Consider the following 27,896-nt stretch of genomic DNA (forward strand, 5'->3'; position numbering starts at 1 on the left):
ATAAAAAAAATCACTCGTAAATAATTCAAGAGTTTTAGGCTTACAGTTTTTAGTTACAACACTTCTGTCCAATATGTACAATCCTAAAGACATTGTCAAGGAATAAGCAAAGTCACATGTAATTAAATTAATTATTTTAATTAAAAGTAAAACTTACACAGACTAAATAACAATAGTCTAACATATACACAATCAGGTACTAATACTAAGGATTACATTCCTATCTTCTGCACAACATCACTTAGGAAGTTGATGTCATGGGAAAGCTCATGGAAGAGTTCCTGTATTTGAGGTTTGGAGTCGAGGATCTCAACGCTCTGAGTGTACGGGTTGTATCTCACACCAAAGTCTCTGGGTATCGTTTGAGCATACTTACTGTAACATAAGAAATGTTGGTTGACTGTTTAGTTTACAATGTATGAAATGAGAAGGAATATACCATGAATAGTCTTATTGTGTGTTAGAAAAATATCTGTTACAAAAAGGACCTCTTCTGGACCAGTTACATTTGCTACATTTTGTTTCGCTACCTAATTATATTATGATTTTACAATTATTGTAAAATTTCTTTCCTATCATTTTATTTTATATGATTTTAAACATTAATTTTGACAAAAAGTGTTTAAGATAATCGATTGGAAAATGAAGCAATGAAGTAAAAAAAAAAAACAAAAAAACTAGTGGATAAACAATGACAAGGAATGCAGCCTATTTTTAGTGAATTTTACACGTAGAGAATAAAGTAATTGTTTATAATAACTGTAGTTTCATGGTAAAACCTTGATCATCTGGAACCGGTACTGATTTACATTTTTGTTTTGATGTCCTCAGCAGGGCCGTAAACACAAAAGCAGGCCCCCCCATAATCCTAGTGCGGGTGGGCAGTAGTTAGACGGCGCCACTCAACCACTGGCGCCCCTGGGCATATTCCCAGTCTGCCCGTTTATAAAAGCGTCCTCACAGGCCAAAAACATCATCCGTTCAAAATCATATACTATATGTATATATGGCCATTAGCATTATAAACTCTTGTAAAAATCATCCAATTTTGATGAATTTTGGTACAAATATGTAAAACCACATTCAAACGAATTTGCGAACCAGCATGATCGAATTACCGGAACGGGGTTTATGGGAGACCAGATATCTGGCCACTGGATGAACCTTTGTATTCAAAGTTAAAACTTGCGTCACATCTGTACTTAATTTTCACATTCACATTTAAAAAAAAACTCTATACTACAAACTACTTACATCATTTTCTCCTTGGCATCATCAAAGCTCTCTGCCACGTAGTAGATAGGCTGGTACTCTGTGATGGGGTAGGCCTGCAGCGCCGTCTTGGGAGGGTCGAAGGGTCGCAGTTCAGGCTTGTCACTCAGGCAATACTTGAGCTCACCAAAAGAGGAGAGTAAACCAGCTCCAAACGCCTTCACTTGTCCATCTTGGCGGCACAGGCCGAACTCAACTGTGAACCAGTAGCACTGGACAGAAGATTGGGGAATTTTAGGAAAACAACAGTCCTTAGAGGTAAGAAAACCATTAAAACCTAGGCTACTCAGTTTTTAAAAGTTGATTCTTGAGAATTGATTCTACTGAAACTGAAATTATCCTAGATCCATACAATCAGGGAAACGAAACGCATCAGATGTGCTACTCCCTAACTCAGTGATTATTACCTGAGTGAATTATTAATTTTGTTCTTGTTTGAGCTAGATTCTTTGAATATTTTAACTTTTCCTTTTTTTGTAACTAAGGTTTCTAAACTAGAAGAGCAAAGGAAGCTAGTGTTGTTCCTTGGCAAACCACCTAACACAGTGAAATCTATCTCTAAATAATACTATTGAAGTTCAATTGAGTATGTTAAGGGTGTAAGATAACTTAAACTGTTAATTGCTTTTAATAGTTAGTAAGTACAACAAGTTTACGGTAACAAAATCAAGGTTATGAGGATTTGCTGCTATAAACTTTTAAATATACCAGTTGTAGAAAAAGAATACCAACGGACATTGTTTTGGAGCATTTGTAGTGCTTCAGAGCTTGCTTTCAAAATTGAAAGCTGCTGGTCCAATCCCAAGCAGAACAATTCTGAATCAGAAACAATTTGTTGTTGGACTAACGATTAATGATCATCTGACAAAAAGTTTACATTAGGTACCGTACATAGTATGAAGGCCAAGATTTGAACCATTCCATGCTCACAAAAATTTGAAAAAAGTGTAAACAGCATTTAAAAACACTAACAAAATACTTAAATACTTACTGTGGCCAGCTTCTCAACGTAGTCGTCAGGAGCCCCGAGGGAGGCTAGGCCGATCTCCTGGGAGAACTGAGCGAACACAGGGTCGGCAAACAGAGGAACATGACCGAGCAGTTCATGACACACGTCGGGCTCCGGGGTGTAGAGGGGCATGCTGGGGTGGCGGATGTACTGCGTGGAGTGGAACACACGGAACGCCAGACCAGCGAGAAAGTCTCTAGAGGACAGTAGACCTGCCACCGGCCTCAGCGTGAATCCTGTACTGTCTGTGGGAATTGTGTGGTTAGATTGGTAACCGTTGAAATAGTTATAACTCGATCTTAGTAAATCGTAATGCTAAGGATGTTCTAAGGATTGTGAATAGTCAGGTTTTCATTTGACCCTAAATTAACTGTTTGAACATTGACTATGGAAACAAAATATTTTCTGGTAATAATTTATATATTGGAAAATATATTTAAATATTGAAAGAATGAATAAATAGTAGGGGTTAAATAATGTTTTGCATGTGTAAGTATCTTGTGCATTCATCCTACTACCTAGTCCAGTTACTTAGCGCTTTGCTACAAACTTTTACTTCTCAAAGAAACAGCTCTGATACATGAAAATTAGTATTAGATCGCAACAGTAGTTACGCTAATTGCTTCTCCTTTTACTGTAACTTAAAATTTGTACTACCAAATCTTGGTAGTTTCGTGTTACTTTGCACCATTAATATTTCTAATAAAACAAAAAAAATTAATTTTACCTTTTAAGAAGTTGGAGATGTCCTCCAGTTGTGGGATGTTGTCCTCGCGGTATCCACAGTTCTCTATCAGTAGAGGGAACACATGGTTGAACTCCTTACACGCGTGAGTGGGGTACAGGTCTACCAACTGTCTGAACACTTTGCCCCACGTGTCTGTCTCCTCGGCCGTGTAGTCGACTCTAGGAAGCTGTTCACCACTAGACAATACATGTCCATCTCAAGTATAATACAAATACATTGTTGACACAGGTATGTGCATTGTGCAGGGCTTCAGTATAGAAGTAGTGCCTTTAGATGAATTGAGTCTTACGGGTCAGACCTTCATTAAGTACCAAGTACAATAATTTATCAGGATATAAATTGCCTTTTAAATACTACCATGAAAATGTTGTGGGTTCAGGACATCTCTTTCTAGTGGTGTACTATCCCACATGACAGGTAAATTCAAAGGGGAAACACAAAAATATAATATGTACTAACTTTTTAGAACACTTTAAAAAACACAAGACATGGTTTACGAATTTATGCAAAATTTTGCTAAATGAATATTTGACTACCTACCTACAACACTATACCTATTAATGTTAAGTGGTGTATTTTGCTTTTTGAATACTAGTACAACATTTTTGATTAGTCTTGGATTGAACTTTACTGTAGCTTATTGGTTGTGTTGAGAAAAATTTGGTTGAAAAAAAGTCAAAGGTGCTTATTTTAATTACTTTTTTGGTTGAGTAGGTAAGTAAGTTTATAATGTGATAAACAATGTCTCAATCTTTTCAGCTGTAATTATTATGTTGGTTGAAAGGTGTAGGTTAATTTTGAATGTATTACTTTTACTTACTCTATGGTATAAAATCACTTACTGTTTGTAGTTGTAAGCGAGATCAGCAAAATACTTTCTTCTTGCTCTATAGACAGGGTCAGTGAAGCCTGGATGGTCAGCATCAAGCTCAGAACCATAGGAGAGGATTTGGTTGGCAAACCTGTCCAGTTCACGTATTCTGTGAGGAAACCATGGTACGGTTCCTGAAACCATTCAACTGGTTGTAAAAACAGGCTCGAAAATATTGCTAATGAATACATGGCAGTAGGAAGAAATCTGTATATATGTACTATGGTGTTCCAAGGGGTTTGGAGGAAAAGGCGTTCCTCCACAAACAAGTTAATGTAAAAAGTTTAACTTTAATGTAAAAATATAACTTTTGACTGTCAAATCCAAAATCACCCTTATGAAAAAACCTTTTACGCCACACTACATTATTTTGACGAACTTCCCACGCAAGTATTTAGTCCAGAAAACAGCTGTTTGCCGCCAGCTTATTCAAATGGGGTTTCATTGCGTACTACTGTGCTGCAATGAGTTTTACCGGACACCAATCAGCTGATTGTACTGTATTTAGTATTTAGGTGGCAATGAATGGTTATAAACAAAAACATAACCTCTCAATGACTAGTGATTTTTAGTCCTTTAGTTGGTGGAAATATATAAGGATTTGTACAGATTTAGTAGTATGGCGTAAACTATCGTACGTCACTCGTCCAAAATGTGTGTACCGGACTCGTATGGTAATCCCGTACTCGACTTCGTCTCGCACGGGAACGACCACACTCGTCCGGTAAACACTTATTTTCAGGACTAGTAACGTAATATACTATTACCTACGACCGTTTTTTAAAGTAGCCATTTCAGTCCAGTTCTTAGAATTGAAAAGTTTCACTTTACAGCTGTTTACTTTCATATCCGCATAGTTTCATTTCATATCCGCATAGTTTTCTCATATCCACACAGGTAACGGACCAATGAGGTTCAAGTATTGAGAGAAAAGAATTAAAATTGTAATGCTTCGAACGTCAACTAATCAGCTGATCAGCTGATCAGTTGACCAATTTAATTGTTGATCCGACTTTGTTCATGTTGATACTCGCGTATTCTTAATTAAGTTGGTGGAAGTCCAAAAATAAATTAAATATTTGCCGAATTGTACCTGATACAATATTATTTATGGTAAGAATGCTGCTAGCAATGTAATATTTAACGAAGTTTAACAAACACGTAATTACAGGAAATCAGCTGATTATACAACAAGTCGTTGCATCACTTTCAGTGGCAATGACAATACACGAAAACATAACCTCTCTAAAAAGTTATCAGTAGTTATTGTTAGTAATTAAATCCAGATTGATAGTAATTAAAAAACGGTAGTAGGTAAAGTAGTGTACGCAACTCGCGTTAATAGTCTTTACGACACTCGTAGAAGTTTTTAAGGCACTCGCCAAGGCTCGTGCCTTAAATTTTCTACTCGTGTCGTAAAGACTCACTTAACGCAATCGTTGCGTAAACAACTATTAAAACCTCATAGAGTATAGTGAATTTAGTTTTAGCGAATTTCCCATATAGGGAATAAGCTATTACCGTAGTACTCATGGTAAGACCTGGACGCAGGACCGATTTTTTTTTCGTTTTGAGGTCCCTAGAGGCCAAAAACACCATCCGTTCAAATTCATATATATATATATATTTATATATATATATATGTGTCCGTTAGCACGATAACTCGAGCAAAAATGATCCGATTTTGATGAAATTCGGTACAAACGTGTAAACCTACGTTTATTCGAACGAGTTCGCGATCCAGCATGATCGGACCATGGGAACGGGGGTTTACGGGGGGTTTTATGGGGTAAAAATAGGTTTTTCCCATTTTTGACCCAAAAAACATAAAATTTAGCAATTTCTTTCCAAACAATTTTGTAGATCTTAAAAAAACAAATAATTTAGTATGTTGAAGCGTTATTATGCGCCTAATGGTTACAGAGAAAATTCCAAAAAATTGTAAATTTAAAATTCCCATGTTATTCTTATTGAGAATAAGTAAACTGTTGTAGTTTGCTTGTTTATGAACATATTTTGATCAAATTTGGAAAATGTTTTTATTTCTTACTAACTATTAACATTTTACAAAAAAAAAAGTTTTATCCTCCCCTGATGCAGCAAACCTAAGTACTTGCTAAACTAATTCTATTTAAATCGGGAATAAATGTTATAAGTAGACATTTCAGTGTAAATCAAATCAGTCAAATGGAAATTTGCTTAGTCTGCAGGTTTGCTGCGGCGGGGGTATTTGCACCTGCGAGCGCCCATGTTGTAGTTAGTTTACAAAGTGATCAAAATTTGGTGGGAACACTATATAACATTAGGACAGCATTGACAGAACTATAGAATAAATAACTGGCCCCAGATCTTTGCATTATTCATTTTCATCTAGTAAAAGCAAACTAAATGTAATCCTTTCATTTGTACCTACCTAACTTTGGACAGTGTCTACAAACCCATATGCATTGATGTAGCTTTAACTGTGACATTAACTATTAACTACAAAGCTTAATTCATAAAACAAATGAATTGGTATTTGATGTAAAAGTCATTTGATTGCTATTTAATATACAAGTTTGAGGTAGAACTATAACAGTTGTTAAGACAATCATTCTTACCTTTGTTGTTTTTGTGGTTTCTAGAAATAATGCTGAAATATTCTGAAGACTTCTTTAGGTTGTCAACAACAGCCCCTAAGTTACCCCCTGGTGCACATTCCACCATAAACTCATAGGCTCCTGGTATACGAGCTGAAGAACGGGACTCTATGTGGATCAGGTTCACCTTGTTTTGCTGAAAATATTTAATAATTAATTAAAATAGACAGTAATCAAAAGAGTAAATGGTAAATTGTGCATTGAGCTGAAAATTAAAATTATTACATGATCTTATAGAGACAAAAGCAGTTATAATTTAGTGCAAAATTATTTGCTTACTTATTTGTTTATAAATAAGCGGGAATGATAGTTGTATAAATGTACGGCAAAAACACTAAATCAATGTATACAGGATATAGCAAAATAATTAAAAGATTCAATTGTGTATGCATGTTTTGTTGTAGATTAGTAAGGGGCACTTTTATTTTGTAGGAAACATTTAAAATAAATTATCTAACTAAAGTAACATATTAATCAACTAGAGGTTGGTGGTGTTAATATATATTGGGAACAAGGCTTTATGGCTTTACGAATTGGCTTACATATGGCTTTAAGAATTGTTGTTGGAAGCTTAAAAATACCTGAATGGGGAATAGTCAATCCTGGTTCACAAAAACTATACAGTATACAGGATTGTTAGAATATTTTACTGTCTACGATAGCTTTTTTTTCACCAGAAGAACAAGGTTTGAAAAGAAAGATGTGACCATTTATTGTAAGCTCAACAATTTTTGGTTTGAAATACTGGGAGTTACGTTTTCCTTTTTTGTTTCTAAAGTTGTAATGCTTTTTGTGCAAGGTGATCTCTTTACTATTCAGGTAAGACTGTTCTTTCTAAAGAACAATAAATTTGGTTCCATTTGCCGACTTTGTGTACCTTTCAGGCAATTTTTTACAAGAAGAAGTAGGACGTAGGTATTGATTAATTCATATTTATTTACCTTAAAAAGTTCCAAAGCCGATGCCAGTACTCCACACTCATCTTGACTTGCTGGACTGAAAAACAGACAAGTACTCTTGGCTGAATCCAAACCCTCCTTGATGTAGTTGCCTCCTGACATCAAGGTAGGCTGAAACCAAAAATAATATGATTAATGTGACAAAAAAAACTTTACATTTTAAGCAGTCGATTCCTTTGTTTTTCTTTTAAGCTCTTTGTTTTGTGTGTAAAACCATTGCTGGTTAAAATATTCTATTAATCCTAGAACAATCAAAAGGTTGCCGGTTCGATCCTGAGAAAAGTCAGTAGCTTTTTGATGGTTCGAAACTGGACCCAGCTGTTCCTGATGATTGGGCTTTAAATAAATTATCCAGGCTAATTAAAACGCTGATCTGAGTCAGTAACAAAACTACAAAGATCATCTCACACCATTCTACACTCTTTGCCATCACTCATATTTGGATTAAAATACACACCTAGATGGCAGCCTCATTTTAATGATTGATAGTTGATTTATTGGTGTTTAAAAGTTCTGGGAATGTGAATCTGAATTAATATAACTGACTTGATCAAGCATTTTTAAGAAGAATTTTTAGCAAATTTTATACAATACCTATTTTATCTTAGTCTGTATTGTAATGTTGTTACATCTTTATTTGTCATCATGACATTACAATGCAAATTTCTGGGTAATAATTAATTGTTGTCTTCAAAAATAAGTCGATTTACCAATCACAAGTTAGGAATAGGTCCAACTGTTGAAAACAAAATATAAACCTTCAAAACCAGTTTGATAAATAACAATCTTCCAAGGGTGTTTAAAATTGCCCAGTGAAATTTGACTGGATGTTTTTAAAATCTCTTCCCTGCTTCAAGTTGATTCCTGAAAGGTGAATGTCTTCCTTTACATAGCACATTTGGCAAAAAAAACTGTAAACATGTTACGCTTTACCTACAAATTCATAAAAATAAATTCTCCACAATGATAGTTTTAGTTATATTAATCCTATTTTTATTGTGAATTTTCAATAGTAATCTTTAAAAAAATATAATAATAATAAACAAAATATGATTAATAATTTGTTTAAAAATTACTGAACTTTACTGTGTTACTCTGAAAACACTTGCTATACTTTCTGAAATCCTAGTTTAGATCTATGAGCTTTATTTAAAGTTTGTAAGTGTTAATGTTAAAATGTGGAAAGAAAATTAGTGTAAAATTGGTAATAAGATACTTTGTGTAGCTATATACTTTTCTCAATTGTTGTTATTCTATTATTGTCTGAATTATGTCCGTCGTTTTCTAAATGTATGAGTATTTATTATCCAGTTACTTTAAGAAAAAATACTTATTTAGTCAGGTGCATTTATTCATTGTCAAATTATCATAAGAACAGAGCTCATAATAATTACACAGCCACAAATCCCGTAACTTCTGTGTTTTAGCGTATTAAGGAATACACTTTTTTATACTGTATGAAATTAACCCCATTCACAGCAAATGTTTAAAGCTATTTTAAATACCAAATCATGATCATACTTTTGGTTTATAGTCAAACTAATTTACCCAAATTACTTCTTAGAAACTACCATTCTAATTCTAGGAAATAACTTTCAATTAAGTACAGATCATAATTATTCTAAATCTTACAAGAGACTTTAATTTTAATATAGTTTATGCAATGTATGTTATTATATATTTTAGATACTAAAACTACCCAAAGAGGTTTTCAGTTGATAGGTTTTACAGAATTTTAATTTCTTCTTGTTTCATATAGAGTTGTATAGAACTGTGTCAAAAAACTTCTGTTACGTTTTTATGAAAAAATATATAGGTAGTTAAATGTATATTTATTGGGTCCAATGGGGGTCTCCTATAGCCCCCCCCCCTCCTGGAACCGCCACTGGTGTTAAACTACAGGATATTTAAGTATGTAGAAGTGGAAGAGTCTCCTTAATATTTTAACACAAACAGCAATTTAAAAAATGGCTTTAAAAAGTCACCAAACAGCTTTAAAAACATAAAATATATAATTAATAGTTATCATGCTGTTGCTTGATTTTATCTACAAATATGAGAACATTTCTGACACTAACCTCTACTTTATTTATTAACAATTTTACAACAGGAAAAATTTATTCAATTCAAAATAAAAATAAGGATTCAGAACTCTAACTATCCCATATTTGTATATAAAAATATCATAGCATTTTTAAATCACTATTATGTTACAACTACAAAGTTTGAATCACCTAACGTATTTGTTTACTTACATCGTCCTCCATTCCATTCTTAATCGCCTGCGGGCCCATCTCACTGCCACTACAAGCTACTTACACTATCTAGCAATCAGCTGTCACAATCCTACAATCAGCTGTTCGACTGGCGCGCGCGGTTTTATGCGCCCTGAGCACGCCAAGCTATTGTAGCAGAACAAGTTTTTGCCCGTAGCTCACTTCTGGGCAACACAGTCCAGACATTGCATCAGCCAAAGGCAACAATTATACAGACATTTCCTCCAGGGCAAGACGTTGAGACTTGAAGGGCAACGACTAAGTTCGCGCTTCCTAATTGTAAACAACTTTGCTGGTAACAATGGATGATTGCTTGGACGTCAAAGGATAATGTCCAAGGACCCGAGGACAATGTCGACGAAATGGTATTTTGATGTAAAATGCATGTTATGTGATTTTGCGGTTCATAACTGTTTTAGTTGGAAAGATTCCTACGGACTAGTTGGCTTCGAGGTGCAAGTTTGTGGAGGATACAGATGGATACAGATTTTACTTGCGTGTAGATTTTTGTTTTAAGGCTTCTTTTACAGTCCCTCGTCACATGAGCGTAGGGGTTTTTACTTGGAACGTATCAAAAAACAAGAGGTGTGCCGGTAAAGTACAAGAATTGGAATAAACAACTTTGCAACGCTGGCTGTACATGTTTGTGAATCAGCTGCCACACTATTATTGTTTACGTTTTGAGTTCGACGTCAATATTAAAGCCGCGATCACACAGAAGTGTACAGCATGTGTTTTAAACCAAAGCTGCACTCAAGAAACTTCAGTATTAACACTTTGCGTTAAGCTTAGCATAGTTCCAATCAATTATCAATCAATCAATCAATTATTTAAGATGGGGACGCCACTATGTGCGTATTTTAACCCAAATATGAGTGAAGGATGAGTGTAGAATGAGTGGCGCGATCTTGTTGTCTTGTTAGTGACTAAGGCCGACATATTCCTTAGACACAGCTGTTAATTAAGCCCATACAGCTAATGGCAACTAAGGGACATACAGTTTATAGTGGAATCCGAACCACATTTTTCCTTGTAATTAACGAATTGGTCTAATTATCAGGATAGTACTGCGGATAGTCGTAGTATTCACTCGTGCGGACGTTAATCCACACCAGGGAGCATCGCATCCACAGTGCATGCCTATAAATATCCACAATGCGTGACCTCCTAGTACAGTAGCTGGATTACAGGACGACGCCAACCTTGTTTTATCTATGCGTTAAGCTTTTAATATGACTTTTATCACTTCATGAATAATTTTTCCGCAAAACAGCGTCATAGGGATTATAAATATCAGAGTATATTTGACCCGTTAAGTTCAAACTTACGTTTTATCGAATACAAACATATAAAGATAACATCAAATACAAGAGTTTAGATGTTTACTTCCTATGTTCCTAGATAAACGTGTTTGCATTCCTGTGGCGATAATATTATTATTTACCAAGTGAACCAGAAATGTTATGTAGATATTGTTGTTGCTGAAACGTCACAGTAATTACGTCATAGCTGTCCCTATATAAACTAACGAATCGTTTTCAATAGTGATGTTTTTATATTGAAAAGTTAAAATTACATGATTTATTTTTGTGTTCTTGGACGATTTGTTGCAGTAAATCTAATTAGCTTTATCTACTCGTATATGCAGTTACTAAAACTGTTGGTAGCAATTTGCATTCTTAGTTTTCTTAATTCTAAATTGAATTTTCTCGAAATGTTAATAAATTTCCAAAATGCCTTTGTCAAACAATGTTAAAAAAATTTTGTTAAACATTAGTGTAAATTTATTTCGGGATAGGACAACTACCTAATCACATTGTCATGAAAATCTTATTATACAAAATTTAACCCATACCAAAATAATTGAGGAATTTAATTCAGTGACTTGGCAAGCGGGGTTTTAATAATAGACCAACTATTTTACATTTTAAAATTCGAATACAGTTACAAATGTTTTGCACCCCATTAACCCACACTGAGTGATATAAATTTGGCATACACTCCTTAAATAAACATAAATTTACAATAGCCTAAAATGTTAATACTTAAACATTTTGTGTATGCAATCTATACATTTTGTAATTAGTAAAAATGAGAAATTTGTACATAAACGAAACTCAAAAGGCAATCATTCATCTTATCGTGTTTATTTATTTATTCATAATACGTTCTGCTTAAGTCACCAAACCAAATAAAACAATGAAATAGTTAAAAACAGCAGGATAAATGCCACAACAAATTGGAAATTAAAATCAAAGCAAAATGATAAAGGTATAATCTAATTTTACATTTCAGTTTACACTTTATCTAACACTATATTATTACGTAATTATTCCACAGTACAGCTTAGATATAATTGAATTTGTAAATATTTCGATATCATATCATTGTCAGCAGGTTTATAAGCTACATAAGTTTACACAAGGATGTTCTTTGACTGATTACTTCATGACTTTACTACCATAAACCTGCTGACGATGACGACTTGAAAAAATTTCACACATTTGGCTAAAATTAAGCTGTAATGACAGAATAACGACGTAAATATAAAGTAGGTATTACAACATTCCAAAAATTGTTTTAAAACTTGGATCAAAGTTTCTACTTACTTTGTTGTAGAGATAGCCATTTGTGCCTGTAGTGGCCATTATGCCTATGTGACTAGTCACTGGTAGCTACAGAGTTGTGTTACACAGATCAGATAATAGAGGACTGTTTGTTCAGAACATTACATCTATAGGACCAGTAATCGATTTTAAAGTGCTTACAGAAACAGTCCGACTCGTTGTGAGAAAATAGAGTAGATTGTTTCGACGACTGATATCCTTTGAAGTAACACCATTGATTATAATGCTTTCTCAAATATCAATGAAATAGCCTGAATGGGTTACAGAAATCTGTTTCTACTGATATTTTCTTGTAGGGAGTTGATAAGATATTTAAACGTCTTCTATTTAAATATAGGTTAGATTTTTTTCAATAAACCTGTGTTGAAACTGTAATTTGGATAAATTTGTTAGAACACGATCTACATATTTTTTTAAAAGGATTTAGTTTCTGACCGTATACCGAAACGTTCCCAATGTTTGAATCTGCTATAGTAAAGACTGAGGCAACAGAGAACCTATATTTGTAACTGTCACTAAGTATTTGTAACTTTTTATGCCCATTTAGACGCATAACGTTTGCAAGAGAACAGGTGCAATGGACGGCAAATGCATTCATATTCGCACCTTTTCAATTGTCATCAATCGATTCTTGAGATCAATCAATCATCAAACAGATCTTATCAAATACATATTTGCCACAATTGGTGTAGTTGTCTAAAATTTACGATGCTACAGTAAAAATTAGCCTATATTATTAGCGTTGTTGTACCCTTTGAAATTTCTTTCGAACAGTAGACGTTTCAATCAATGAATTAAGAGTGTCGACGAGTTTTTCCATAAATTTGTATTCGTAGTAAAACCTTTTGAGCATTGAAAGAAAATAGTAGTTTTCATCTCTAGGAGTGAAAGTGGCTATTTTTTTACGCGATTGTGCGCCGAGCTTGTAAATACGAAGTACCAAAAAGACACTTTTGTTCCGTGTGATGAACAACTATTTTCATCATGGGCCTACTGTGGAAATAACCTTCTAATCGTTACAAAATTATCACCTAATTTGAGGTCATACAAAGTCGTCATCAATGTTTACATTTCTGTTGTTTATAAACATAACTTTAAATATCGTGTGATTAGCAGCGGTTAGCGAACAGAAATATTTACCATATGTTTATTCTATTCCCTATTTGAAGTTTCCCGAAAACGACGAATTTTCGGAATTCGAGAAATAATAACGGGCGCTTTCCGGACATAGTATGATGACAAATAATTTTCATAACTCTACACAGGAAAGTACATTTTCTAAACATTAAATGAGCTAAGAAAATAGGTTATTCCCGCTGCTGCACGGCAAAATTAGATAACATTAACTTTCTGTGCATTTGTGGTGCAGACCGATCAGCTGTTGCATTGTGTTGTACAAAGGTTGTACATACCTCGACAAAAGCACAGAAAATCTGCGTTATGAGTTCATTTATTTTATACAGGGTGGGGCAATGAGAACGCCACAATTTGTTTTAGTTGTCACATGTTAATTGTTGCAACAACGAATGATCAGCTGTGCTTAAAACATCAATTAAACTATGCCATTTTAGTAAATATTATGCCCGAGGCTATTAACACTGAGATTTTGATGTGCAAACCTATTTTTAAAATAGTGGTTCTTGTGCAAAAACCCAGAGATTGTGTGGACCACATTCCATCCTTGGTCAACATGGCACTGTTCCAGATTGGAAAACAATGGTGAACTGGGTAAAATTATTTAGGATAAACGCTTAAACCTTAAAAACAATCGGTGGGTGCCGCAAAACTCTTTGTACACCAGCAAATGTTGAAAGAGTCGCAGTATGTTGACCAAGGATGGAATGTGGTCCACACAATCTCTGGGTTTTTGCACAAGAACCACTATTTTAAAAATAGGTTTGCACATCAAAATCTCAATGTTAATAGCCTCGGACATAATATTTAGTCTACTAAAATGGCATAGTTTAATTGATGTTTTAAGCACAGCTGATCATTCGTTGTTGCAACAATTAACATGTGACAGCTAAAACAAATTGTGGCGTTCTCATTGCCCCACCATGTACTAAGTTGAATAAACAAAAATATTCATGTTGTTTACAAGTTTTTTTGATATCGTAATGAAAAATTATGTTCAAGCCTCGTCTCAAAGTGCCATTGGGGCTTGATAGATTTTTCTACGCTCCGCTTCGCCTCGCGCGTGAATGCAGTCCCTCCCCGCAATAAGTCACTTTCAAAATGAAAACTACTATACAAATAGTCAGTTTTTAATAACATCCATTTGACGAAAATACATTAGAGGGCGCTTATTGCATAAAATATTATTATTATTTTTATTTAGTTTTTTGTTATATTTTTGTGTTATTTTTTTGTGTTCCTGAAGAAGGCTTAAGTCGAAATAGGCCCATATCGTTTTTTTTAGCGAATTTCCCATATAGGGAATAAGCTATTAGGTACCGTAGTACTCATGGTAAGACCTGGACGCGGGACCGATTTTTTTTTTCGTTTTGAGGTCCCTAGAGGCCAAAAACACCATCCGTTCAAATTCATATATATATATATATATATATATATATATACATATATATATATATATATATATGTGTGTCCGTCAGCACGATAACTCGAGCAAAAATGATCCGATTTTGATGAAATTTGGTACAAACGTGTAAATGTACGTTTATTCGAACGAGTTCGCGATCCAGCATGATCGGACCATGGGAACGAGGGTTTACGGGGGGTTTTATGGGGTAAAAATAGGTTTTTCCCATTTTTGACCTAAAAAACATAAAATTTAGCAATTTCTTTCCAAACCATTTTGTAGAGCTTAAAAAAACAAATAATTTAGTATATTGAAGCGTTATTATGCGCCTAATGGTTACGGAGAAAATTCCAAAAAATTGTAAATTTAAAATTCCCATATTATTCTTATGGAGAATAAGTAAACTGTTGTAGTTTGCTTGTTTGTGAACATATTTTGATCAAATTTGGAAAATGTTTTTATTTCTTACTAACTATTCACATTTTACAAAAAAAAACAGTTTTACCCTCCCTGATGCAGCAAACCTAAGTACTTGTTAAACTAATTCTATTTAAATCAAGAATAAATGTTATATTTTTAAGTAGACATTTCAGTGTAAATACAATCAGTCAAATGGAAATTCGCTTAGTCTGCAGGTTTGCTGCGGCGGGGGTATTTTTGTTAAAAGTGTTTAAATAGATTATTTTTATAATTAATAAAATATTAGAGAGCCTTATTTCTAATACTAAGATGAGACTCTTTATCCAGACCGATGATCAAGGATAGCTATGTCTGGTTATGATTGGTTTGAAAGCCACTTACTCACTATTGCTTAGTTGTATGGAGTTTAAATGTAAATAAATAGCTTAAATTAATCAAAAAAGACTAAAAAAACGTTAAAGGTCCCAGAAAATAAGATCCAAAATAATAATTTTTAAATTTTATCGAAAGTAAGATTGTGTATCTCTCTTTGGTTTAATGAGCAATTTTTTACTCAATTGGTACAATTAATTTAACAACTATGTATTTTCAAACTGTTTTAGATGATTAAATACTTGGTGCAACTCTCTTTTACTTACCTGATCTGTACAGATGCCGTTCTCCATGACGACTTTGCCTGGCAGAAATCTCGGCAAATACAGTAACTACAGTAAATATAAATCGCTCTACATTTACTACACACCTTATGACTACAAACACTTTGCTCTGCCTGTATAAATAACATTGCTGTGGTTGCGTTAATGGGTGGGGAGGATGCATGGACCGCATTGGTCCAAACAAACAAGTCTTCTCTATCCACAGATAGCAAAGTCGTATTGCGAATGCGATGACGAATTCAAATTTGTTTACTGTTGAATTATGGACATCCGGCGATTAATCTGAAAATATTAAACGTTTCCGATTGAATGGACGAGGTTAAACTTAGGATGTTCCGGTTTCAGTCAATAATTAACTTTTAAGTAGGATATCCATATTATCAGATGGGTTTGGATACAGAAATGATGTTTTAACTAGATAATAAAAATACTAGGATTGATTTCATAGCAGTGAAAGCCAGTTCGGCGGAGCGATCACGTTTCGTGATTTTTAATGAATTAATAAAAACCACGTTTATAGATATAATACAACTATTTCATCAGTTTAACTTATCAGTTTGTCTGAGAAACTACGTATTAACATCTAAAACCAGTTTCATTCGTAAAGATGTGGTTATGTATGTTGATTAAGGACATTACATACACATCCTTTTTTAAGTATGTTTTCCATGTTTGCTTGCTAATGTCATCTGGTGGACCCACAGTTCTGGTTGAACCCGACCAATCGACATTTTCTCAATCATGGCCAGATTTTGCAATTCAAGTAAAAATTATTTTTCATAGATCATTATGATTAGTAGATGTATTTTTTTTTAGACTTGCCTGCTTAGAGATAATTGTACAAATAGTTCTCACCATGCAGTACTTTTAAGGTCTGTTTTCTAAAATTTTGTACATTTAACATATGAAAAACATTGTTTTCAAGCAAGTAAGTGTTCTACATTCAACTATCTCAAAACATTGCCAAAGTTATTGAACTTATTAAACCTTAATCGCCCATGAAATCATGAGTAATATTTTGAAATTAATGATACTATATTTCAACGCCACAATCAATGTTTGTGAAAAATCCAGTTTACTTAAGGTCATAAGAATAACGAAACATTTATGAGCATCGATTCTCAGAATGTGTTGCGCGATCTTTTTCACTGCTATCTTTGTTTTGTCGTCATTAAACATTATAAATTGTAAAAGAAACTATACAATTTATACAGGTTTTTTCAGGAAAAATATTTAAAATAAACAATCAATGCTATTGGCAGGGATTACATAAATTAAATAATATTATTTAGAATAGCGACCTATGTGAAAGAAGACATAATTATGAAAATTAACTCAGAATTAAATAACTAACTAGTTTAAATAATATATCGCAACAACAAGGACAGTAAATACACTCAACAATATACATAGCTTGTTGTAGGGTGCTATTTTTATCACAACTTATCTAATGTAAAAATCTAATTTTCCTGAGGAAGTAAGCCACCTATACTTATTGATAAAAAGATGAATTGTAGCAACCAAAACTAATGCCTTGTGGTACATTACATTATTATGATAATGAGTTTTTACTTCGTTAATTAGTCATTTTCTATAAAATCTAGTGATTTTGAACATAATCACAACTTACATAAATATTTAAAGTCAAAGTTAAAGAGTACACATAGGGTAGAGTGGTGCTGTAAAACTTCCCTTCCAGAAATTATATTTGTCGGTCGAAACGTATTTAAATTGCGTTAGTTACCATTTCTTCAGATCGAATTCCCATCTACGCTCGATTTCGAGCCAACGTGTAATATAGGTTTACTACGTGTTTGGAAATGTGTCATTACACATCGCTGATGCAAGAAACCACCAAATTACGCCTCATTATTTTGCGGTATCTTAATAGTGTATTGACACAGCTGTGATAAACCCTTATGAAGACTGGGCTTGTCTATAGTATTGGCCATAACCTAGTTTATGCGGTTCTGTTTACTATTACTTTCTATTTTGGGGTCAATTAATATTGGAAAATGTGGTAACGGTGTTAAGCTTACCACAAGACCTAGGATTGAACCAGCTACCGTGAGATTGGCCGAAGAATAGTCTAATATTGGACATTTTGGGTGTTGTTCATTCAAGTAAACTAGAGGTCATCCAGTGGTCGACAACTCGACCAAAAATATGTAATGTACAAACTTCTCTATTTTCACCCTACGCTGTAAATAAAACATGTGATTGGAATTTAATCCATTTGTCTTGATTTTCTTTTTATATTTCGTTGGTATTTCGTCACCAGCATAACCCATAGGGCCCATCTTATTTTTTTTTAAATTTTAAATACATTTTTTGTGTTTATTTTTTAGTCTATTTTAATTTATAAAGGGATTCTGCACATCTACAGGAAAATATCTTTCCGACAGCATGCGTAGATTTTCCTGCGATGCACTCGAACTGAGAAAGAAGCATGCTTGCCTAATACTGTAACATATAGGATAAAAACGTACTCTTTATTTGTTTACTGAAACCGCAACGTTTTGGCTGGACCAGAAACCTTGAATTTGCAACAAAAGTTAAGTCAGTGACTTGTAGCTTGGTACCGGTTTGGCGAGAACTGGAAGTACACAATGAAACAAAAAGCAATTGTTTTTGTCACCTGGTGTTCATTCGCAAGGCCTTCCTATAATTTGAGTACCGTAGTTATAACGAGATATTTACAGTATGCGCCAAATTAACAAGCACTATATTTTATTCCGTTTCATACGGTTTATTTTGGCTCATAATGTATTATTGCCCGCATTTTAAGACCAATAACTTCCTAGGTCTACTTCAATTAGTTGAATAATTGGAACTAAAAATTATTTATTGACTTAAATAGGTTACGAGGTATTTAAATGTTCACACGTATCAGCAAGTAGAGGGAATGCCAATTTTGAATACCAAGTTCTCCTCACCGATACGGGTAGAATTGTTAATTTTATTTCTTAAAGGTTCATTTTACACTGTGTGTTTGTTTAATCGTAGAACAACTAACGGAAATTAGTGGAAAGAGTTATAACGTTATATTTCGCTGTAATATTTAAATATTAGTAAAATGTTAAGACATAAAAATAAACATAAAGGTGCACCACTTACAGTAAACCGGACTGAAAAAAACTTAAAATAATTTTGAACATATGCATCATGACAATGATGATATATAAATAAATATTTTAAATATTTGGAATATATTTTATCTTTCATTCTTGTATTTTTGAGGTTAGTCAGAGTCATACTGCGCCTTCGTTTGGCCCAAGGACAACTCTCAACACATAAGTGAAGATATCATCTAAGTTTGTTTTCAGGCAGTATCAAATAGTACAGTATGTGTACAAATGGTTATAGAAGAGATTTCATAAAAAATCACGTAAATGGTGAAAAGTATATTTTTTTTTACATTGAATGCTCTTGACACTTTTTTCATTACCAGACTTATGTAATTTTCTTAAATTTGAAAAATTCAAACAACTTCAGTCTACACAAGATCGAATATACTTTGCTCATAATTGCCTACCACATATGGAAATGCAAAATATGATTTTACATCTTAAACATGGACGTCTCATGATAGAGTTGAAAATTTATATTATTCAGTTGAATAATATAAATTCCAATAAGTATGGTGTTGTAATAGTTCGTGATTAAATGTACATAAAATCTACATCAAAGAACGCCAATAACGAACTAATAAATGTGTTAGTCAATCGCAATAAATTTACAAAGGTCACACAGTGGGACTACTTGTAAGTAGGACTCCAACTTCAGTGTGATCTTTTATCCCTCCCTTGGGATTTCCGGTTTCGAACAGTTTAAACTCCTAAGCACCCCCAGTCTTGTGATTTAAAGCCCTATACTGTATATATTGTTTCCAATGTGTGTGGAAATAAAACCATCGTTCTTGAAGAAATTACATAAATACCAATTCTCTTAACTCTTGTTATCAGACATGGGTAAATTAATTACTAATCATGGCATTAAATTAACGTTAGTTTTAGTAACATATACTCCCTTATATCAATAGATAGAAGCTGAAGACAATTCATGGTATGTTTATATCCGGTAATGTAGGGTGTTTAAGTTTATATAGGTTTTAATGTGTCAGGGTTCGAATTCGTGCTGTGACGGTGGCGTTGTCCTGTAATCCAGCTAAACTAGGAGGTAAAAAATTGTGAATAATTATAGACATGCAATGTGGATACGATGCTTCCTGGTGTGGATTAACGTCTGCATTGTCCATAGCTACCAAACGTCTACACATCTAAATAGCAAATCTATATATATGAAAACCAATGTATTTTTGTTTGTATGTTTATTTGTTTGTCCTTTATGGACTCCGAAACCGCTCGACAGATTGTAATAAAACTTTCAGGCATTATTAAGCATTATTCAAGGATGGTTTGTGTGTAGTTTGGTGCAGATCCGTTTAAACGGCTCCGCCTCAGTGGCTCTGGAGTTTCCCATGTTAACCTTATGAAAACTCATATTTAAATGGAAGAATCTTAACAGCTGATTCAACTAAACAATTTGATTCTGTGATGTTCAATAGCATTAAAAAGTTAATAGGTTTACCAACAGGGTGCAGCACTATATATTTTTTATTTATGCAACAGCTAATTTGCAACCTAAAGGTGAGTGAGCGTAGCGAACGAACTTTAACTTGGAGATGAGTAGCGTAGCGAACGAGCTAACCTAAAGGTGAGTGAGCGTAGCGAACGAACTTCAACCAGGACGTGAGCCATGAATATGTGGACGTGAATATGTGAGCCATGTGCACATTATCACAATTATCATGAACGAGCTCATATTGAAAATGAACGAAGCATTTGACATAAAACCACATTAGGACAGGACGACGTCTGTCGGGCCAGCTAGTTTTACATAAAATACAACAATTAAACCTCATATGATACGGTGGTACATACTCAACCACCAAGTACGATACAAATATTGTGTGAATTATCGTCGTGTTGCACATGTTTGTGTGAAGTCAGCTGATGTTTGTGTTCCTCTAACTCGCTTATCATCGCCAATACAGATGCACACGTCGAAATGTGTCACCGAACATAGACAGTACACGGCATAATGTATACAGAGCATATGTATATGTTTGAAGATTATTTATATAGTTACAAGTTGGCTGTAATAACCAGAAATTTGAATCTGGTTCTTCAAATAGACAAAACCAAGTAACACAGTTCTGAGGAAGAGGACAATTTTATTAGTGTACTTGTATGAAGACAAAACTAATAGCTCTAAAGGATAAATACATTGAATATATACACATAAATATCGTTTAAACATTCATACATTAAAAATTTTAATAAAACCCAATGTTTTGCATTAGTTTTTATATCCCGATTGAGAGGTAAAAAATACAATTAACTGTGGATTATTCAAAATTATAACTAGCGTAAAAAAACTTAAAATAAACACACTTCTCTTTAGGTAGACTTAAGACTAATGTAAACTACTTAACAAACTTTTAACAATATCTTCATACATCTAAAGTTTTACTATGTAAGTTTAGTACGAAAACGTTATTACCACCAGTATTCAACTCAATTAATTGATTAGGCCTAATTATGGCTGTATGACTAGTCAAACTGATTGAAATTGTGATGTCAATTTAAAACATTTTAAAAATTACTGCAAGTATAAACATATCCAATAGTTTGGAAGACGTATTCCATTTCCTTGTAAAAGCACCAAACAGGCAATTACAGTACAAAACATCCAAACAAATTTCTTGGAAAACTTAAACATTGCTAAATGTGTGAAATTTGTATTGTCATTTTTCATGTTAAAAATTGAATTACAGTTTTATCGATTGCGTAGTTAGTTTCGTTAAACACAAACGATACATACTACCCATACCCCAGACTCTAGAGGGAAAGTCATTGCCATATATTACATGACATTCTTAGAGGACCCCTTGCTGGAAGTTTCAACTTCTCTAGGGAGAATTTTGGTTGCGGACGGTCGAGTTCAAACGTTAAGTCCTGAGCTTTATTGACTTGTGCTGGAGCTAGAAGCAAATAAAACGAAAACTGGACGAGGAATTTAAAATTTAATAATAACTAGTTATAATATAAGGTTCAGCAAAAGAGATCCAATAGAGATTCAATTATGGAATAAGTGTTGTTGAAGTGAAGTAAGTTATTTGGTAATTTTACGATACAGTTTATGACAGGACATTTCTTATGTTCTGCAAATTGTAACAAATGTTTTCGTTGTAGCATTAAAATGTTATTTTTTAAATTATGTCTCCATATCCTGTCTGGAAGTACGGGGACAACCACAAGGTAAGACAACACTAGTTAGTTGTATATATTTGGCTACTGAAGACATATACGTAGACCTGTAGCCAGTATTTTATACAAAGGAAACATAGATTATTCAACCTCGAGTAGGAAGTGTTTTAATTGTTACTTTTGTAATAGTTTGTAAGTTCAATGTCTGTTACTCTATGAAATTGCTGTTGAGATACACGAAAGAAAAACTTAATGATTACAATAAATAATAGCATTTGTAGAATTGACCGCAGAGGCATTTTCTCCATTAGAAAGGTAAAGATTTTTAACTATAATTTACCTAGGCCTACTCAAATAACTTTCATTACTTATTTTTCTTTTGTTAATTAAAGCAGAGTTCTAACCCTGAACTGCATTACAATGAATTAACACACAACTTTACACTAGACCTATATATTGCGAGATTAACATGTAGTTTAAAAATAATTGGTGATTTGAACCCAGCCGTACTCTACCACAGCACAAGCGAGCTTGTTAGATAAGTTAATCTATAAACAACAATTAGCAGCATCAACTTTACCTTCCTAATCATAGTGTCCGAACACATAAAAACAAATGACTTTGTTAATAGGATCAGAATCCCTTGAAGTATCCAAAGTCGGTATAGTATTTAATCTATGGTTGTAGGTACAGCTGGAGGCGCTCAGCTGTTTTGCATACAATGGGTGTCACCTGGATTAATGTAGCGTCTTTGTACAGCGCCGCCATTGTCAGAAACGCATTCTGCTTACCACTGTTCATTAGATGGCTTTTTGTTCTTTGGAGATTACTGTTGGATTATTCTCCTTTTATTCTCACGAACATGACAAATGGGAAATGCAGAATGTAGTTTCTGGAATGAAGAAAGTATAATAGCGCAATAAAATGTTTTCGAAAATGAAGAAAAAAATGTTAGAAAACAGACAATGATTATATCAACATGACTTTTGACACATAGTATATTTTCTGTGCTTTTGATTATGTTTTAGGTGCAGAGAACCAGCATACAATTACAATGAACAAGCGTATCAATATAACAGATTTATAATTGCTTTGTCTTAATTTCAGCTGTTATAGAGATGCTAAATTACTTGAAACACATTATTCCTCTATGTGTTCCATAAAGCTGTAAATGTCTAATTTGACATCGGTTTAACTCAATCAATAGTCTGGTAGAATCTAAATAATGTACTTGTGAACATTGTTTCTATTTTTGTTTCCAATTAAACCAAATAAACAATTCAATTTCGTTACCAACTAGAAACTTCTGATGTTTGAGTACAACTTAAATTAAATAGGGGGTCAACAGGTCTATTTTACCTATTAATTTTGTATAATTTTGTAGCTGTAAAATAGGTAGTTTTTTAGCTCTCCTGGATTACACAGACACGAACAGGCAAGCATGTTTCTTTAAAACCTTTTTTCTCAGCTCTTATGCATCGCAGGGAAAATATACGCATACAGTTGGAAAGATATTACCCTGTAGATGTACATAATCCCTTTACAAATATAAACAGGCTAAAAAAAGCACAAAAATGAATTTGAAATAAAAAAATTAACATCGTCCCCATGGGTTGACATGCTGGTGACGAAATAACAACAAAATATAAACAGAAAATTAAAACAAATGGAAGAAATTACAATCACATGTTTTATTTACAGCGTGGGGTAAATAGAGAAACCTGTACCTTCGACTGCCTGTACACACTACATATTTTTGGTCGAATTTTCGACCACTGGACGACCACTAGTTCTAAAATCTTAACATCCTATTTGAAGACTTGATTAGAATAACTGTACTCATAAAACAAATACATTCTTACTTTTCGAATGTTGAAACTAGCTAACTTAAAACAAACTTATGATATCGTTGGAGTCTGCATAACTAATTGCTACAGACTTTGCTGTCTTACAGCAACATTTGAGGTGGTTAAAGAAGCTTCTCGTCTCTAGAAACTTCAAAGAGCGTCGGGCAACAATACTTGCAGAAACATGGTAATTAAATTATCTCGCCTTGCCTCCCATGCTGAGTACAGTTTACAAAACAATTACGCTGCTGTATAGGGAACTTTAACATTTGGTTCGTCTCGTTTAATTGCTTTAATTAATTAAATTAAATTTCATTTGTTCAGTTGAAACAATTGTTGGTGTAACAAGTTTAACACGTGTCATTTTTAAATACGTCATCAAGTAACGATTCACGATCAACAGTCTATTCATTTAAGTCAACCCTTATGAGTGAACTTAAGATAAGCTAATATTTTTTTTTAGAGGAGAATAAATGTATGCCGTACAAGGTAATGTTTACTTTCAATTTCTTACCTTTTTCAACAAAACAAAACATTACATTATTTATCAGTTTTTTTTAGCTAATTTCCCAATAGGGAAGTAGCTATTGCCGTAGGTGGCATGTTAAGACCTAGGCCCGGATGGAGGAAGGGATGGAGGGATGGAAAGAGGGAGAAAGGGATGGAAGGAGGGATACAGGGAGACAGGGATGGAAGGAGGTGGAAAGGGATCGAGAGAGGGATGGAGGGATAGAAAGAGGAAGAAAGGGATGGAGGGAGAGAGGGAGGGATGGAGAAAGGGATGGAGGAAGGGAAATAGGGCGAAAGGGAGGGAAGGAGGGATGGAGGGATGGAAATAGGGATAAAGGAATGGAGACACGGATAGAAAAAAGGAAGAAAGGGATTGAAGGAGGGAGAAAGGTATTGTGGGAGGGGTGGTTCGAGGACAGGATGGAGGGAGGGTTGGAGGGTCACAAAGCACAATTACGACTTATAGTAATATAAAATACTGTATAGTAACGGTATAGGTTACAATGAGAAGTCTCCTAGTTGAAAGTCAATGCTATTGCTTAGCGTGGATCAAATGCATGATGTATTAGATTTTCTCTTTCATTATCCGTGATAAAAAATTCCATTACTGAGGTTGCCGGTTGTGTCCCAAGAGTTCAACAATTCTCCCAAACCAAGTTTAATTCACACTTCTTCCCACCGAGCCAAGGTTATTTATTTTTATCCTGCACTAACAACATGGGGTTTGCTGATAAAAACTTAAATAACTTTTTGAAAATGTGTCAAACATTTAACTCCACTTTAGGTTAAGTCTTGTTTACACACACGTTTTACAGTCTGCTTATTTTGACGTATTGTCATAATGATCTAATGGTTATTGTGCTCAGAATATTTAACGATTGTTTGTGTTACAAAATATGCTATTTCAGCATGCATTTTAAAACGGATTAAAATTACTTCGTAAATAAGAATTTTTCCTAAACAGTCAAAAATTTGCCAAAGGAATGTTATTTTACTTATAATCAGCTTGAATTATTGAGCATGATAACATTTATTAACTGAATTATATTTGTTGTGTTTTTTATATGATTTTAATGTATATAAACGTCTATACAGTAGTAATCTTTCATATGACCATGCAGAAGTTGTTGAATTATGAATTGTATTGCTCCTTCGAGCGTCATAAACTGAAAATGTTTCCTATACAAACGGCCCTGCATTGGCTATGAGTAAGAATATTCAGTGCAGCAATGAAATCTATGTTTTTGCTGTCAAATGTTTGACAGTACTATTTGTATATAAATACAAGCAAGTTTACATTTTAGTCCAGTAAATAGAGACAGAAATAAGGGGGTTAACTTACAAACGGTCCGGTAAGTCTAATTTTTTTATATGTTGTCAAGGATGGTAAGTAGGTGTTAAAACCGCAAAATGCACAATTCTACCCCCTCCGCGCCCGCCGCCATATTGAAAAATCGAAACAATCGGTACTTTCTAGAGATTTTCACCTATATCTCCGTTTTGGCGCGTTTTAGCGAAAAATATGTAATTGCAATGTTGTAGACAATTAAATTTCCTATAATATAAGTATAACAATTTGGTTCTAAGACTTATGGATACGAAAATATTCAAATTATTTTACAATAAAACGTATTTTTTTTTGTTATTTTGCCAAATCTCTTTCTTTAGATCGCTGTAATTCAGTAATTAAATATTCTAGGATAACAAGTATCCTAATCACATGTATAGAGCATTTAATTACCTACAAAATGCTTCTATTCTTAATGCCAACCGTTTGATGTGGGGCTGAAAAACAAACAAAACAAATTAAAAGAATGGGTTTATTTTTTTCGCTTTTGTGACCTAAAAACTAACAAATTAACTTTCAGTTTTCGGTTTAATTTTCAGTTAATGAAACCATACTTACTGTACTTACTACATGTAACAGTGCAATGCTCATGATGCAGGTAATATATACCTCCCTTACAAATATACACTGGTGAGAGGAGGTGTATATTTATTTATTTATTTATTTATTTACGGCAAAATCTCCATTTGTACAATTAATTACATGCATAACTTCCTGTAATACTTTTAAGATAGGTAATACATTTTTATAATATTGCCCAAAAGATAGTTTAACTCGTATATTCCATAACCAATGGCTTAGAGACTTTCCCACAACACGTGCTCTAAAAATATCAAGTTGTTCTGCCAGCTGTCTTTAAATCTATTGTTGACAACTTGGTCTGTTTACAAGTTAATAACAACTGAGACTGCAACCATCTCTTCTCTTAAGTTTGATTTTCGTTTAAAAGTTAAAATTATATCTTGTCGTACAATGAGTAAGCTGTACATTGGAAATCTACCACCAGACGTCAGTGAATCTACGCTGAGGAAGCTTTTCGTCGAAAACAATCTTCCTTGCAGAGCGATCATGATAAAACGAGGAGGTTATGCCTTTGTGGACTGCATGGACCAATCGACTGCGGACAAAGCTATCGACAAATTCAACGGATGTAACTTCTTCGGGACGCCTCTCCAAGTGGAACCGTCAGTCGTTGGTGCTGCTACTCCTGGAAAGAAACCCGGAAACACCAATGATTTTGTAGAAATAACAATTGAAGATGAAGATAAATGACTTTGTAACATTGGTGCTAGAAAGTCTATTGAAAGTAAGTCGAATGAATGAGTGCCAGTTATTTAGAATTAATATGTACTTAAATAATAGTTATTTTATATGGTTTATAGTTGTGTCTGTTAAATTTTCGCCATTTGTAATATGGATGTGTTAGCTTGAATTCTCGATATTGAATTTTCAGTTGCCGGTAACTGAAACATCTTCTAAATTTGAGTGAGACAATGTAGATATTTCTGTAACAAAGTTCGGCGCCACCGAGATGTTTGTCTGGGTGTATAGCCCTAATGACCCCCTGGTGCTACAATTACGTGAATGTCCGTTCAATTACCCAACGTATGAGAGAAGACATAAGACTCAATTGGTGATAAACTTTCCAGTTGTGCCTGATTGCACTTAGCCTAAGAAAACACATTTTATGGTATTGCAACAAAATTAACATAAATATTTATTGTGTCAAAGTCTATGTTTATTTAGGCCTAGGTATATCTTAAAATCCAAAATGTCTTTAACCATTATTATTAATAACTATTATCAATAATCAAAGCTATTAATACATTTTAAGATTGGTTGGCAATTATTACTTTAAATTTGGAACACAATCCAAACACAGTTCATTCTGTTACTGGTGTGA

General features: G+C 33.7%; 3 protein-coding genes across 4 annotated transcripts; 2 read left to right on the forward strand and 1 right to left on the reverse strand.

The window, feature by feature from the left end:
- Positions 1-119: 119 nt before the first annotated feature.
- LOC128994074 (protein henna-like) lies at positions 120-16,090 on the reverse strand. Of its 2 annotated transcripts, none has more exons than XM_054418310.1 (8): positions 15,999-16,090; positions 7,481-7,609; positions 6,501-6,675; positions 3,872-4,034; positions 3,009-3,205; positions 2,264-2,526; positions 1,255-1,484; positions 120-375 (listed from the first exon to the last, which is right to left on the reverse strand). In XM_054418310.1, the coding sequence occupies exons 1-8, from the start codon at positions 16,023-16,025 to the stop codon at positions 213-215; spliced, it is 1,347 nt and encodes a 448-aa protein (XP_054274285.1). In that variant the 5' UTR covers positions 16,026-16,090; the 3' UTR covers positions 120-212. The 2 variants fall into 2 exon arrangements, with proteins under 2 accessions (XP_054274285.1, XP_054274283.1); XM_054418308.1 differs by lacking the exon at positions 15,999-16,090 and adding an exon at positions 9,754-9,855.
- An 8,666-nt stretch (positions 16,091-24,756) lies between these two features.
- On the forward strand, positions 24,757-25,119 carry LOC128995635 (octapeptide-repeat protein T2-like). The gene has a single exon (XM_054420652.1). The coding sequence runs from the start codon at positions 24,757-24,759 to the stop codon at positions 25,117-25,119; it is 363 nt and encodes a 120-aa protein (XP_054276627.1).
- A 1,806-nt stretch (positions 25,120-26,925) lies between these two features.
- On the forward strand, positions 26,926-27,269 carry LOC128993873 (insulin-like growth factor 2 mRNA-binding protein 3-A). Its single transcript, XM_054417936.1, has one exon. The coding sequence runs from the start codon at positions 26,966-26,968 to the stop codon at positions 27,263-27,265; it is 300 nt and encodes a 99-aa protein (XP_054273911.1). The 5' UTR covers positions 26,926-26,965; the 3' UTR covers positions 27,266-27,269.
- The last annotated feature ends 627 nt before the right edge of the window (positions 27,270-27,896 follow it).

Source organism: Macrosteles quadrilineatus, unplaced genomic scaffold (genome assembly GCF_028750875.1).
Source record: "Macrosteles quadrilineatus isolate MER2022 unplaced genomic scaffold, UCM_ALF_1.0 Scaffold_5__1_contigs__length_97177068, whole genome shotgun sequence".
NCBI classification, from domain to species: Eukaryota; Metazoa; Arthropoda; class Insecta; order Hemiptera; family Cicadellidae; genus Macrosteles; species Macrosteles quadrilineatus.